Here is a 13,636-nt window from a genome sequence, read left to right on the forward strand (position 1 = left end):
AGGCACTTTTTCTATTATATTTTCTGACGCAGACCAGCCCTCCTGGCTGAGACAGAACTATGCAAATTGAAATTTGATTTGCTTTCCAGGCCGGTATTTGAGAGATAAAATAGCAAAATCTTTCTTAGGTAATTGGACAACAGCAGAAGCTGTGGACACAAAGGGAATTTCCCTGAAGAGTGCATTTCTCTCCAGAAATGTCAGATTTGGTGGGCCAGGCAAAGCTGTGGAGCCAAGACTGAGCAGAAGGTTTGTCCAGTGTCATTGGAGAGGTGGCACTGTCACCCTCCAATCCGTTGTAACTTTTGGAAATCTATAAATGTTGGAGTCAGGAAATAAACTTCCCTTTTTCCTTCACCTTGAGAGCAGCGGTGTGTGCTTGTGTTGTTTGGTTACAGTGACAGGTGATGGTGGCATTTTTGGATTGGTTTAGAGTAGAAACACAGAGTCTAACATAGGTGATAGGCATTGGGAAATTATTGTAAATAATATACAGGCAGTTTTTAGTATAAGAAAATAACACTGCCTGTGGGGTGGTCAGTGTGCCATGGACCAACTTGCTAGGCAGACTTCAGCAGGTCAGAGAAAGAATGTTATAGGTAACAGAGAATCAACAACCTTGGAAACCACAGCCAGAGAATCCTGACTCCTTCTTCAGTCTCAGGGTGGGAAAGAGAGGCTCTGACAGAAACCCCCAGAGCTCTCCTCCTCATGGCAGCTCACGAGGCAAGCAGCACGTGGAAATTGAGGGCATGGTCTGGTGCCTCTGCAGTGTGGAGACACGATTCCACACGTGTGCCACCAGCCAGGAGGGCACGGGCAGCTGCTGGCTCAGTGGAGTCCTTGTGTGGCGGAATCAGCACAGAAAACACCACCACATCATTGTCACACGGCTCCTTCTCCTTACCAACTCCTTGTGTGATGGAATCAGCACAGAAAACACCACCACATCCCTCTCCTTCTCCTTACCAACTCCTTGTGTGACGGAATCAGCACAGAAAACACCACCACATCCCTGTCACACGGCTCCTTCTCCTTCCCAACTCCTCGTGTGATGGAATCAGCACAGAAAACACCACCACATCATTGTCACACGGCTCCTTCTCCTTACCAACTCCTCGTGTGATGGAATCAGCACAGAAAACACCACCACATCCCTCTCCTTCTCCTTCCCAACGTCACTCCTGACCTCTTGGGCAGCTTCTCACGATTATTTACATTTTTTCATAGGTACTGGCAGCATATCCAAGGATTCTGTGTGAACCTGGACATCAGGAACACCTCTGGATCACAGAACCAGCCACGGAAAAAGCAATTTCTCTGGCAGCTGTTAGGAAAGGATGCTTCCTGCGGATTGCCAGGTTTTGTAAAGAACCTCACTCAGGCTGTGTGGCCCCAGAGCAGCCCCAGGCCCTGCAATAGGGCGCCAGTTCTATTCCATTTGCTGCTCTCTGGTAGCAAATGGAGCTGCCCTGAGCCCACGTTTGGTTCCTGAGGCGGGAGGGCAGAGCCCCCTCACACACACCTGAACCTGCACATATGGCCACTCTCCCTGCCAGCTGAATGAAATGCAAGAGCTTCACAGCACAGCATTCTCACTGGGGCATTAAGGAGTCCACGCTTAGCGAGTTGCTACCCCGAGAATTATTGTTACTTTATTTTTGTCTTTTTTTTTTTAAAGGCATAATGCTTCTAGATAATAGTAATGTAAATTATAAGCAGAGGAAAAACTTCACCAAATGATCCTCACTCCCAACCAAAATCCAGATCACCACCTTTAGGACAGCTCTCCTTGCTTGGAGAGCTGGATTAAAACAACCACAGTATAAAATAAGAGAACTATTGTTACTTTTTTTTGGTCATTTTTTTAAAGGGATAATGCTTCTAGATAATATTAATGTAAATTATAAGCAAAGGAAACACTTCTCCAAATGATCCTCACTCTCAACCAAGATCCAGATCACCACCTTTAGCATTAAAACAACCACAGTATAAAATAAGACATTTCAGCTTGCTCTTTGGGTCAGACCTCTGAGCCAACACCCCCCCATTTCCCTCCCGAGGTCAGGAGCAGACCCAGATTTCCAGAATTTTCTCTCAGACCATTCTGCTTCTCACCTCCCCTTCCTTTCATGATGGAGAACATCTATTTTTATGATTTGTACGGGTGCACTTGGTACTTCTGTGACATTTTCAACCTCTGCCTCTCAAAGTGCTTTGTAAGGGTGGCTGCAAGGCACCTTACAATTTAAGATGGAAAAAACCCTGGCAGCAGCTCAGAGACAGATTCAGCTCTGCTCTGTTCAAATGAAGCCAGACCTTCCTTCTACCTGCTCTGAATTGCAAATACACCAAATTCCAGCTCCTTCTGCCTTAATATTCCTTTGTTTTCACTTGCATTTTCTGTTTAAAATAAGTGTAATGTCGTTCCCGCTTTGGTAATGATCCCTCAAATATTAAATAAATGGCAGCAAAGGCTCCCTGTTATTTTGTGCCTGTTACATCTCTCCTGCAGGAATTCAGAACCTCTGACAACACTCATCATATGGGGAGCAGGTTCAGGAGGAAATTTCATGGCAGGAAGGCAATAATTGTGGGATTTGAGCTACTCTGCATTTCCACGCGGTGAGGAATATATTTAAGTGTAGGAGTTTTGTCTCTCTTTTATCACCATCAGAACAAGAGAGCAGCACCAGAGCTGCACCAGGAGCACCTTTGGACCCAGCAGCACTGAAATGCCACCAAGGCACAGACAAAAATCCCTCCCCAACAGCACCTTGGGCCCCTTTTGGGCAGCCTCCACACCGAGCATCCATCACCTCTCACACTGCTTTTCTCCAAGAGACTGCTCTGCTCTGCACCGACCCCTGCCAGAGCCAGGTGGGACAGAGCCCTGGCACGGCCCAGCTCTGCAGCTCAGGCTGCCCCTGGGAATGCGCTGGGAAATCTCTGTCCTTGGCTGGCATTGCCCCTGTAGGCATCTGGGGCTGCTGCTGGGAGCAGGAACCAGAGTCACAGAGTCACAGAGTCACAGAATAGCAGAATTGCAGAATCACAGAGTCACAGAATCACAGAATCACAGAATCACAGGAAGCTGTGCCTGTGCCCACTGTGCCTCTGCACCAACCCCTGCCAGAGCCAGGTGGGACAGAGCCCTGGCACGGCCCAGCTCTGCAGCTCAGGCTGCCCCTGGGGATGCACTGGGAAATCTCTGCCCCTGTTGGCAGTGCCCCCATAGGGACCCGGGGCTGCTGCTGGGAGCAGGAACCAGAGTCACTGAACCACAGAATGACAGAGTCACAGATCCACAGAATGACAGAGTCACAGGATAGCAGGATCACAGGATAGCAGGATCACAGAATCACGGGAAGCTGTGCCCATGCCCATTGTGCACCGCCACGGCAGGGAGGGTTAGCTGGGATTGCTGGCAGAGCCCCAGCCCCTGACGCCCCAAACTCAGCACAGACCCCAGTTACAGACCCCAGTTACAGACCCCACGCTCGGGCCCCAAGCCCAGAGCCCACGGTCAGAGCTCGCGGAACGCCGAGCCCCGGCGGGCACAGGGGCACCTCCGGGGGCTCGGGGGGAACCAACACTCGGCTCCTGTGGCCGTGGGAGCCGCGGGGCTGGCAGGAGGCAAGCAGAGCTCTGGCCCCACGTCCCCGTTACTTACGGTTGAGAGGCAGGCTGGCATTGGTCGTCCCTAGCTTGTTGGCAGCGACACAAGTATAGTTGCCAAAGTGCTCTTCTGTCACATTGGTAACAGTAAGAAGGGATCTTGTACTATAATTTTTAATAGTGATTCCTTGTTGACCATTGATCAGTCTAGAAAGCAAAAAGAAAATGTCTATAACTCATATACCGCAACCAAGATTTATTTTATTTCTTTTTTATTCACAGCTCTCTTTTCTTTCCTGGTTTCACAGCCAGCCCCTGGAGCACGGTGAGCTCTTTGTGAGCTGCCTGTGCTGGACACAAACCCTGGATGCACAACTTGGGTTTTAAACTGGGCAAAGCCAACTGGGAATTGAAATAGCCCCCTGGGGCAGAAAGGGTCCTGGTAAGCCTTTCTAAGAGAGTCATTTCAAGAGGGTCTTTTCAGGCTCTGGAGGTTGCTGTGTGCTGTCACAGCTCTGGCTGGTGGCAGGGGAGGATTAGGAGCCAGGATTGTGGCCGTGGTTTTGTTTATGGGGCTCCACAGCTGCAAATGAGCCTTGCAATTAGGGACAAAACGCTCCAGCAGCACTGCTGAGGCAGCAGCCTGGGCAGGAGCAGGTAATGAAGCACAGAAAAAAGCCAAATCGGGGCTCTTCTCACCCAGCTCGGAGATGCCCACCCCAAAGTCACAGGGAAAATGCAGGTGTGTGGATAGTGCTCCCAAAGCCGTGCCAGGAGCACTGCTGGGCACCAGGACAAAGCAGGAGAACCCATTTAATGATGTTGTCCTAGGCAAGCCACGTCTGATCAAACAAGGAGACGAGAAGGGGAACCGTGTTATTAAAAACTCGCCACAGTTATTACTCATAATTCCTTCCATTTCCCATAAGGAGCAGAGTTTTGGATTAAGAATGCAATTTTTGTCGGCTATATTGAAGGATATAATCATATATCCTGGGAATTAGTGCCATCTTCCACCGTTCTGTCTGCAAACCTTGGCAAACCTGCCATTAATTGCACTTGTGCAGGCTGTGCAGTGAGCGCTGCTCATTGCCATGGGGTGCCCCTGTTCCATGGGGGCCCTGCAGGTGCTGCTCACAGGGGATTTCTGCTCCCTGGGCAGGCTGTGCTGCTGTGAAGGACCCTGCTCCTCCAGCCCAGGGCTGGGGGGAGGACGTGTCACACCCCGTGGGCATAAAACACAGAGAAATGGGATTGCAGAGCCTCTTTGCTGTCACCATGCCCTGTGCCGGGTGACACCTGCCTCCAGACAAGGGACAGTGCCTGCCCGCTGTGTCCCTGCAGCCCTGCGGGCACAGGCCTGGCACTGGGGGCCCAGGGCTGGGATCCTGGGGCAAATGGGGCTGGACAGGAGTGCAGATGGATGAGCACACCATTCCCAGAGCAGGGGCTGGCCAGGGTGTCCGTGTGCAGCTGCAGGAGCAAGAACTGTTCCTGGAGAGTTTGCTGCTCTGTGCAAGGCTTGGCCACGCTCAGCACTGAGCTCACATTTATCATTTATTGTATAATCATTTATTATATAAGCGTTTATTATGTAATCATTTATTGCTGGGCCTCACCCAGTGACTGCCAGGCTGAAACAGCATCCTGAGGGGTGTGCAACAGCATCCTGGGGTGTGCACAGCAGCACTCTGGGTGTGCACAGCAGCACTCTGGGTGTGCACAACAGTGTCCTGGGAGCGTACAACAGCACTCTGGGGTGTACAACAGACTCTGGGTGGGCACAACAGCATTCTGGGGTGTACAATAATGTTCTGGGTGTGCACAGCAGCACTCTGTGTGTGTGCAACAGACTCTGGGTGTGCACAGCAGCACTCCTGGTGTGCACAACAGTGTCCCAGGAGTGTACAACAGCACTCTGGGTGTGCACAATAATGTTCTGGGTGTGCACAGCAGCACTCTGGGTGTGCACAACAGACTCTGGGTGTGCACAGCAGCACTCTGGGTGTGTACAACAGACTCTGGGTGTGCACAGCAGCACTCTGGGTGTGCACAGCAGCACTCTGGGTGTGTGCAGCCGCCCTGCACGCCCCTTCCCCCTGCTCTGTGCACCCAGGGCAGTGCCAGCCCCTCCTCATTGCAGGGATGGGCCCCTGGCACCCCCAGCTCCCCCAGTGCCAGCCCCAGGCCCTGCCTCTGCCTCCATCCCAGAGCACCTGCACCGTGCTGTACTTGATGGAACCATGGTGGTGAGCTTTGTCATTCCACGTGTAAGCCTTGTTTGCTTTGAGAGGGAAAAGGGAATGAATACTTTAATATTTCATTTAGGTGACTTCTGGGCTCCTTCCCTGTGGCTGTTTAATGTCTGAGCTCTAATTGCTGCAAGCCCAGCACACAGCCTGGGTTCAGAGCTGGCACAGTGAAGCCATGGTGCTCTGCACAGGGGATCCCCAGCAATCTCCGAAGCCACACACATTCCTACACCCATCCCTGGAAGTGCCCCTGGACCCACCCTGGAGCCCCCTGGCACAGAGGAAGGGGGTTGGAATGGAATCAACTTCAAGATCCCCTCCAACCCAACCATGTGATGTTTCTAGGACAGTTTTGAGATGATTTATTAACTTCTCCCCCAAATTTTCTCCAGCTCTCCCCACCCTGTGCACCAGCTCCTGTGGGAATTTGCTGAACAGAGCTCCTGGGAAGGCAGTGATTAGCAGAACCAGCCCTCCCTGCCTCAAAGAGCAATAACTTTAACTCAGTGCAGTCTGTTACTGCCTCTGTGTTTAGCTTTAATGGGTATTTTATGATGAGGTGATCCCTGGAGCCTGGGAATGGTGCTTTTGGATTCACATCAATCTCAGTAACAACAATGCAATTTCCACCCCCAAAAGCCTTGTTTCAGGCACTGCACACACACTTATGATTGCAGGACTAACTCCCACTGCTAATTTATTGAACAATCCATCCCGATTTCTAACAAAGAGGAGTCCCAGCCCAAGAGCATCTGACATAAATGGGATCCTCTCTATTGTGTTAGCCGAGAATCCAGCAGGGTGTGCACTCCCAGGGAGCAAATCCAGCTGTGGAGCACAGCTGGAAATTATCTGCAGGGTAATGGAGACGCTCTCTGAGAGCTGAAAGCAGTGCCTGAGCTGGCCATGGCTCACCCTGAGCTAGCCAAGGCCCATCCTGAGCTGGCTGCCCACCATCCAGAGGCAGAGGGAGACATTGGATCCAAAACCAGCAAAGAAACACCTCTGGGTTGTCACCCTGGTTTTTTAAGTTTTTCTAAGCCTTCTGATGTTTATATTCTTGTTGTGAACTTTCTCACACACTTTCTGTAAATAACTCATTGTTTTGCATTCCTTTATGGAGGAGGAGAAATCTGATGCACTGTTGGTTTGTCCAGTGTCATTGGAGAGGTGTCACCCTCCAATCCGCTGTCACTTCTGGAAATCTATAAATGTTGGAGTCAGAAATTAAACTTCCCTTTTCCTTCACCTTGAGAGCAGCCGTGTGCGCTTGTGTTCTTTCATGTCCTACAGCGACACTGGGTATTTTCCCCTTTCCTGCAAGGGATGGGGCTCAGAGATCCCCAGCAGGAGCTCACAGGATGCCCTGAGCTGGAAGGGACCCCGAGGATCCCCAGAGCCCAGTTCCTGAAAGGATGGAGCACCAGACTGAACCCAGGATTTGAGCAGCAGGAGCCAGCAGCACAGAGATTTCCTGCAGAGGTGAAACTCCACCAGCACAGGAGCAGAGGCACACCTGGGTGCCCCGAAATGCACAGCCTGGTGTCCTGAAATGCTCTGCTTGGCCTCTCCTGCTGCTGCCATGGATGTGCTCAGCAGGGAGGAGTTTGGGCAGAGCTACAAACAGAAAGGTGATCAGCATGCTGGGAGCTGCTAACTGAACCTGGAGTGCCCACCTGCTCTGAAATACTGCCACAGAAAGGGTGTTTGTGCTGCAATGGCCCTGGGATGGGCACAGCAGCACAGCATGGAAATGGGGTGCAGGTGGATCCCACCAGCACAGAGAAACACTCCTGTCCTTGCAGGGAAGATCAGCTGCAGAGAAGCTGCAGGACACGGTGGGATGCCATGGCTCAGCAGAGGGAGGAGGACAGCAGCTCGTGCTGCAGGAGGGGAGCAGCTGAGGAGGGAGCTGACAGATGGCTTTCTGTGAAAAAGGGTCATTAATATTCTCCTGCCAGCTCCAGGTTTAATGGGATGTTCGAGCTGACAAACCCAGCGCTTGGAGGCTGGGAAATTCCTGAAGCTCCCCAGCTCCAAGGGACAATATCCACCTGCTTCTGCAGCCTGCGAGCCCAAGAGAAACGAGCTCCTGCAAAGGCCCAGGAGCCTGTAAAATGTCCTGCTGGAAAGCAAACACCTTCCTGTTTAATGAGCTCTCTTGGGAACACAGGGGCTCTGCAGAGGTGCTGCTGCTGACCCAGAAGGGCCCCACAAACCCAGAACATAGGCCAGGCTTTAGGGTTCAGAGCTCCCCTGACCCCTTGGCTGCAGCGACCTGCAGGGCTCACCCCAGGGAGCACAACCAGGGCACCACTCACCCTGCCTCAAAGCCTTGCTCTCAAAGGTGAGGATGGCAAATTAAACAGAAATCCTCTCTGCAGCTTTTCCCAGTGCTTTGCTGGCTGTCACCCTCCAAAGGCTGGAGCTCCTGCAGCTCCTTTGGATGTCAGGCTGTGCCATTTCCCCTCTGCCACAACAGGAGCCACGGGGCAGCTCCAGCACCAAGCGGTGTGTACCAGGCACACTGGTACGAGCTCCAAGCACGGCTGCTGGGGCTGGGAAGGTGCTGGAATGGGCCCCCGGGCAGCCCCAGCCTGGCAGCAGCCCTGGCACACGAGGGGTGGGCGAGCAGGGGCTACTTACTTCCTCTCTCCTTTGTACCACACAAAGTCCGGGGCAGGCACTCCTGCACCTTCGCACCGGATCAGGCCGTTCCCTCCAAGCATCACACCGCTGGATTTAAGTTCCTGAATTGTGGGGACAACTGCAAAATAAGAATTGTGAAAGAGATGGACATTGGCATCTGGACAGGCAGGTCACCCAACGCCGCTGCTCCTCTCGGCCCCTCCAGGGGCTTCGCTCCAGCCTGAGGCACGTGCCAGCACTGTGTGCATCCACAGAGGGGAAACATCCCACACTGCATGTCCTGCTGTGTGTGCCTGGTGCACACTGCACATCCCACTCTGCACATCCCACACTGCTCATCCTGCTGTGTGTGCCTGGTACACACTGCACATCCCACACTGAACATCTTACCCTGCACATCCCACACTGAACATCCCACACTGCATGTCCTGCTGTGTGTGCCTGGTGCACACTGCACATCCCACACTGCACATCTCACACTGCACATCTCACACTGCACATCCCACACTGAACATCTTACCCTGCACATCCCACACTGAACATCCCACACTGAAGATCCCACACTGCACATCCCACACTGCATGTCCTGCTCTGGTGCACATTGCACATCCCACACTGAACATCTTACCCTGCACATCCCACACTGCACATCCCACACTGCATTTCCTGCTGTGTGTGCCTGGTACACACTGCACATCCCACTCTGCACATCCCACTCTGCACATCCTGCTCTGGTACACACTGCACATCCCACACTACACATCCCACACTGCATGTCCTGCTGTGTGTGCCTGGTACACACTGCACATCCCACACTGCACATCCCACACTGCACATCTTACCCTGCACATCCCACACTGCACATCCTGCTCCGTGTGCATGGTGTGGGAACCCAGCTGAGACGTGGAGACACAGCTATGCAGTCCTGCAAAAAGCTGCTTGTCAGTCCCCAAACACAAGCCATAGTATTCTTTAATTAGCCATCAGGGTTTAAATCCTGAGCACTGGAAAAGGCACAGGAGCCCCCAGAACTGGGGGACCCTGTCACTGACAGGTCCCTGATCTCCTGGATCGGCTGCACACACCCCCAAACCTCTGAGGTCTCCAACTAACAGAGTGAACCTCCAAAGTGATGAGCCAACCACAAATATCAGAGAAAAGTGATTTTCCCATCATTCCGCCGCATGTTGAGTTGTTTCAGTAAGTACATTTTGTCTTTTTAAATAGTAAACACTGTAAATAGGAATAAACTTTTTGAGCTTAGAACTACAGACACAAATAAAGATGAAAAGCAATTGTCAGGTTTTCCAGTTGCCTGCAGAAGGAACCACCAGCTGAAAATAAAACACAGCAAATTCCTCAGGAAAGAGATTATCAAAGGCAACAACTGCCTCCTCCTGGAACTTTTTACGTCCTCTGGTTTTAAACAATAATTTATGTGCATCATCAAAACGCTGTAAAAACCAAACCACATCACTTATAAATAAAAATCTGTTTATTTTTTCCCGAGCAGCTCTCCAGATGTTGCTCTAAGGTGTTTATGGGCCCCTGGAGCTCTGCCTGCCTCGCTCTGCTCCCCTCACGTTGCGTGATGCTGCTCCCCCAGCCCGGATCCAGGAGCTGAACCACGGAGTGCTGAGGGGTCCTGGGACCACCCCAGCCGAGCCTGGCCAGCCAGGAGCTCTCAGAAAAACTGGGAAGAAGCCCAGGAGGTGCTGGCTTGGATGGAGCTTGGTGGTGGCCACAGGAACACCTTCAGCCCCAGAGCAGCAGGGCTGAGTGACCCCGACCCATCCCCACCTCCTCCAGGTGCAAACCCCAAGGGATGGGATGGGAATGTCTCACTGAGGCACAGGGAGTCTTGGAGAGGCTATTTCCACACCTGGAAACAGGTGCACACCAGGTTTTACCTGAGTGTGAGTCGATTATGGATCGGTGCAGCTATCCCAGCTCTGTAGCTGAGCTTTGCTGTAATTACAATAAACTGATTTGTTACCCCACCAAATCGCTTTGTAAATCTGAAACACTCAACGACTGAGCACCGCTAAGCCCTTGTGCAGCCTTATCTCTGCATCCCTGTCCTTTGCACTGCCTTCTGCACTGCCAAATCCTCTGTGGATCATCCCAGACCCTTCTGAGGGATTTTCCTTTGTGTGCTTTGCCGTGGCAGTGCCCGCATCCAGCTCTGCAAAGGCTCCTGTGCCCAAATCCCCCTGCGTTAGCCATTCCTTGGGAGGTGGTCACTGACACAGGTGGGGATGTTCTCTGTGACCCTCAGGGCAGTGGCAGCCAGTGTCCCCTCCCAGCAGGGTCTGTCCCACTCTGCAGGAAGGGAATCTGCTGGGAACACAGCTGCCATGGCCAGGCACAGCAAACACAGCCCTCAGCTCAACCCCTGATTTTAACCAAACTGGGAGGGGGAGTTTCCCCTGGGGCTAAAGCAGGGCTGCTGCTCCCTCCTCCATCCTCCCTCACAAGCCTCTCAGCCCTTGCCTCCAGCCTCCTCATGCAATGACTGCAGCAAACCAATCCATAAATCCATTAGCTTTCACCCGGGAACATCAACGACTGAAGGGGATAATACATGCATAAGCAATTTGCGTGACTCCTTCATAATCTGCATAAGAAGAAATACAGATTGTTTTTGTCACTCCATAAAATCAACAGGGACAGGTGAAACATTCCCACTCCTTCCCCAGCTGTGTCGAAGATGTGACCCCTGGAGGAGAAATAAGAGATGAGGAAGGCCTGAGTCACGTCCCAAGCCCAGCTCCTCAGAGGCACCACCTTGCTGCTTCCCCCCGGGCCTGCTCACCTTCCCCTTGCTGTTTTGGGGATATTTCTGTCTTGCTTGGCTGGCTGTTCTTTACACAAAGGCAGAACATCCCTGACAATGTGTTTCAGGATGAGCTGGTGCATAAAGCCCTGCAGCTTTCTGCTGCTTCATGGGCAGCTGGGATGGGGATGCCAGCTGCATCCCAGCTCCAAATAACAATTCCAGGCTCTGCTGCTGGCTTGGAAACTACTGGAAAACTTCTGAGGAGGAAATTTTCTCAGATCTCCCTTTGAGGAGGATTTCAGCTCCTGTTTGTTCGGAACAAGAATGGAAATCAATGTTCCCTGCTCCAGGAAATCCCTGGTTAGTACAGGCATGGAAACACAAAGCGGAGATTGCTGGAGCCACCATCTCCTGGATTTATCACTGTCAGCTTATTTTATGGCTTCTACTCCAAAGACAAACTGTGGGGTGCAGCTGTGCTCCTGGAGCTCTAATTAAGGAGCCAGAAATCCATCAGCCCTGCAAGCTGCAGGTGAGATTCCACACCCAGACCTGCTGCTCACCTGCCCAGGGCTGCCCTGAAGGGGCAGAGACAAGCACAGGGAGCAGAAATGTGGTTAAAGAGAAGCTGGGGCCGAAGGGAGGAGTGGGAGCAGCGAGACCCCAGCTCCAGCCCTCCCTTACACCCCACAGCTGGAGCATCTCCATGGCAGGTGTGACGGAGGGATTGATTCCTGCTGGCACCCAGCACAAACAGCAATAAACACCAGCGAGGAAATCACACCCCGGCTCAGGGATGGGCAGCAGGAGGGAGGAAAGCTGGAAGGGAAGGCTGAGGGAGGCTGCACGAGGAGGGAAGGGGTGCCAGCCCCCCACATCTCCCAGGGCAGTGTTACCCAGACAAATCAACGGCCGAGAGAGACACCGCAATAAAACCTAACGGGGATCTTAACAAGCAAACCTGGCGTAAAACTAATAATTTAAAATGTATTTGTCATTTCTGGGTCCGCTAAATAACGGTTAAATAAAATGACAGAGGGAAAATGCGATTATCCGTGTCTGTCGGCAGCGCCGGCTCCTGTGACTCAGATCCGGAGGTTTCTGTCCCCACAGTGGCTCCTTGTTCAATCCCCTCCCGTGGCTCATCCCTGCCGAGCAGGGCACTTCAAACCAAGCCCAATTCCTGCCTTGGAAATGAGTTACAGGAACTGCTGGGCAGCGATTTCCCCGCGGGCTCTAAGTGCCTTGCTGGGAAAGGCTTTTGGGGTGGGGGCTGGAGCCGCGCAGAGCATCCCCCTGTCCTGCACGTCTGTCTGTCCCTGCGACACGGCGGGCGGGGACTGCTGCTGGCCACAGCTCACATTTACTGTCCCCAAAACACAGATCTGTGCACCCCACAGCAGGGGCTGGGCAGGAGGGTGGCAGGGGCTCGAAGGCTGCAGTTTACTGCAGCCCTGAGACACATGAACAGTCTCTGTTTCGCCCGCACGCTCAAAGAATGAGTCGGAGTTCTTCATTTCTCGGTCTCAGAGTTGTTTATTGTATCTCATCTATAAAATTTTTTCTCCTGCCCTGCCGAGGTCCGTCCAGCTGGACAATTCCAGGCACACTGACTGCCCCCGGGGCGGTGTTATCTCTTTATACTACAAACTATGTATGACATATTTATAATTACAAATTTTCCAATCACCTATGTCAGACAGTGAGCTTCTACTCTAAACCAATCCAAAAGTGCCAACATCACTGCAGAAAATGGAGGTAGAGAAGAAGGAGAAGAAAGGCTGGACACACCCAAGTCCCTCCATCTTGTCCCCAAAACTCTTATTCTAAAAACCCCAAAATCTACTTTTTCACCCAGTGATAATTTTATTATTACACTACTTAAACTTCTGTGGCTTTCAGGTCCTCATACAAAGCTGGTAACTTGCTCCATGAGTCATAATCAAACCCACAGGTGTTCTGGGCTCTGACAGCAGGGAGGAGAGCTGGGCTCAGCGCGCCCCAGAGTTGGTGCCAGGTGTCCCCAAGGGCTCGGTGTCACACCTGGGACCCACACAGGTGTCACCCCACACAGAGCAGTGCCCAGGCCAGGCTGAACGGGACCTGGGCTATGGACGGGGTCCCTGCCATGACAGGGGTGGGATGAGATGGGATCCCAACCCAACCAGCCCCTGGCTCTCACTCTGCATCTCCCCAACACCTTTGCATGGAAACCCAAACTTAGCCCCCGAGGTTCTGCTCCAAACCAGCCCAAAGACCTGCTGGACCTGGTCCCATCCCAACTATTTCCATTCTGCTTCCAAAGGTCTAAAAGAAGAGTCAGACCCATGGCATTCCA

General features: G+C 52.4%; 1 protein-coding gene across 4 annotated transcripts in view; it reads right to left on the bottom strand.

Annotated features, from left to right (window-relative positions):
- The window catches only part of NEGR1 (neuronal growth regulator 1), a 151,185-nt gene that overhangs the window by 36,204 nt on the left and 101,345 nt on the right, over positions 1-13,636 (bottom strand). For all 4 annotated transcript variants that reach the window (XM_063166343.1, XM_063166341.1, XM_063166344.1 and 1 more), the window contains exons 5-6: positions 8,517-8,637; positions 3,674-3,825 (exon numbers count right to left, since the gene is read on the bottom strand). In XM_063166343.1, coding sequence (XP_063022413.1) covers positions 3,674-3,825; positions 8,517-8,637 — 273 coding nt within the window. The remainder of the gene's footprint in view (positions 1-3,673; positions 3,826-8,516; positions 8,638-13,636) is intronic.

This window comes from Melospiza melodia, chromosome 11 (assembly GCF_035770615.1).
Source record: "Melospiza melodia melodia isolate bMelMel2 chromosome 11, bMelMel2.pri, whole genome shotgun sequence".
Taxonomy (NCBI): Eukaryota; Metazoa; Chordata; class Aves; order Passeriformes; family Passerellidae; genus Melospiza; species Melospiza melodia.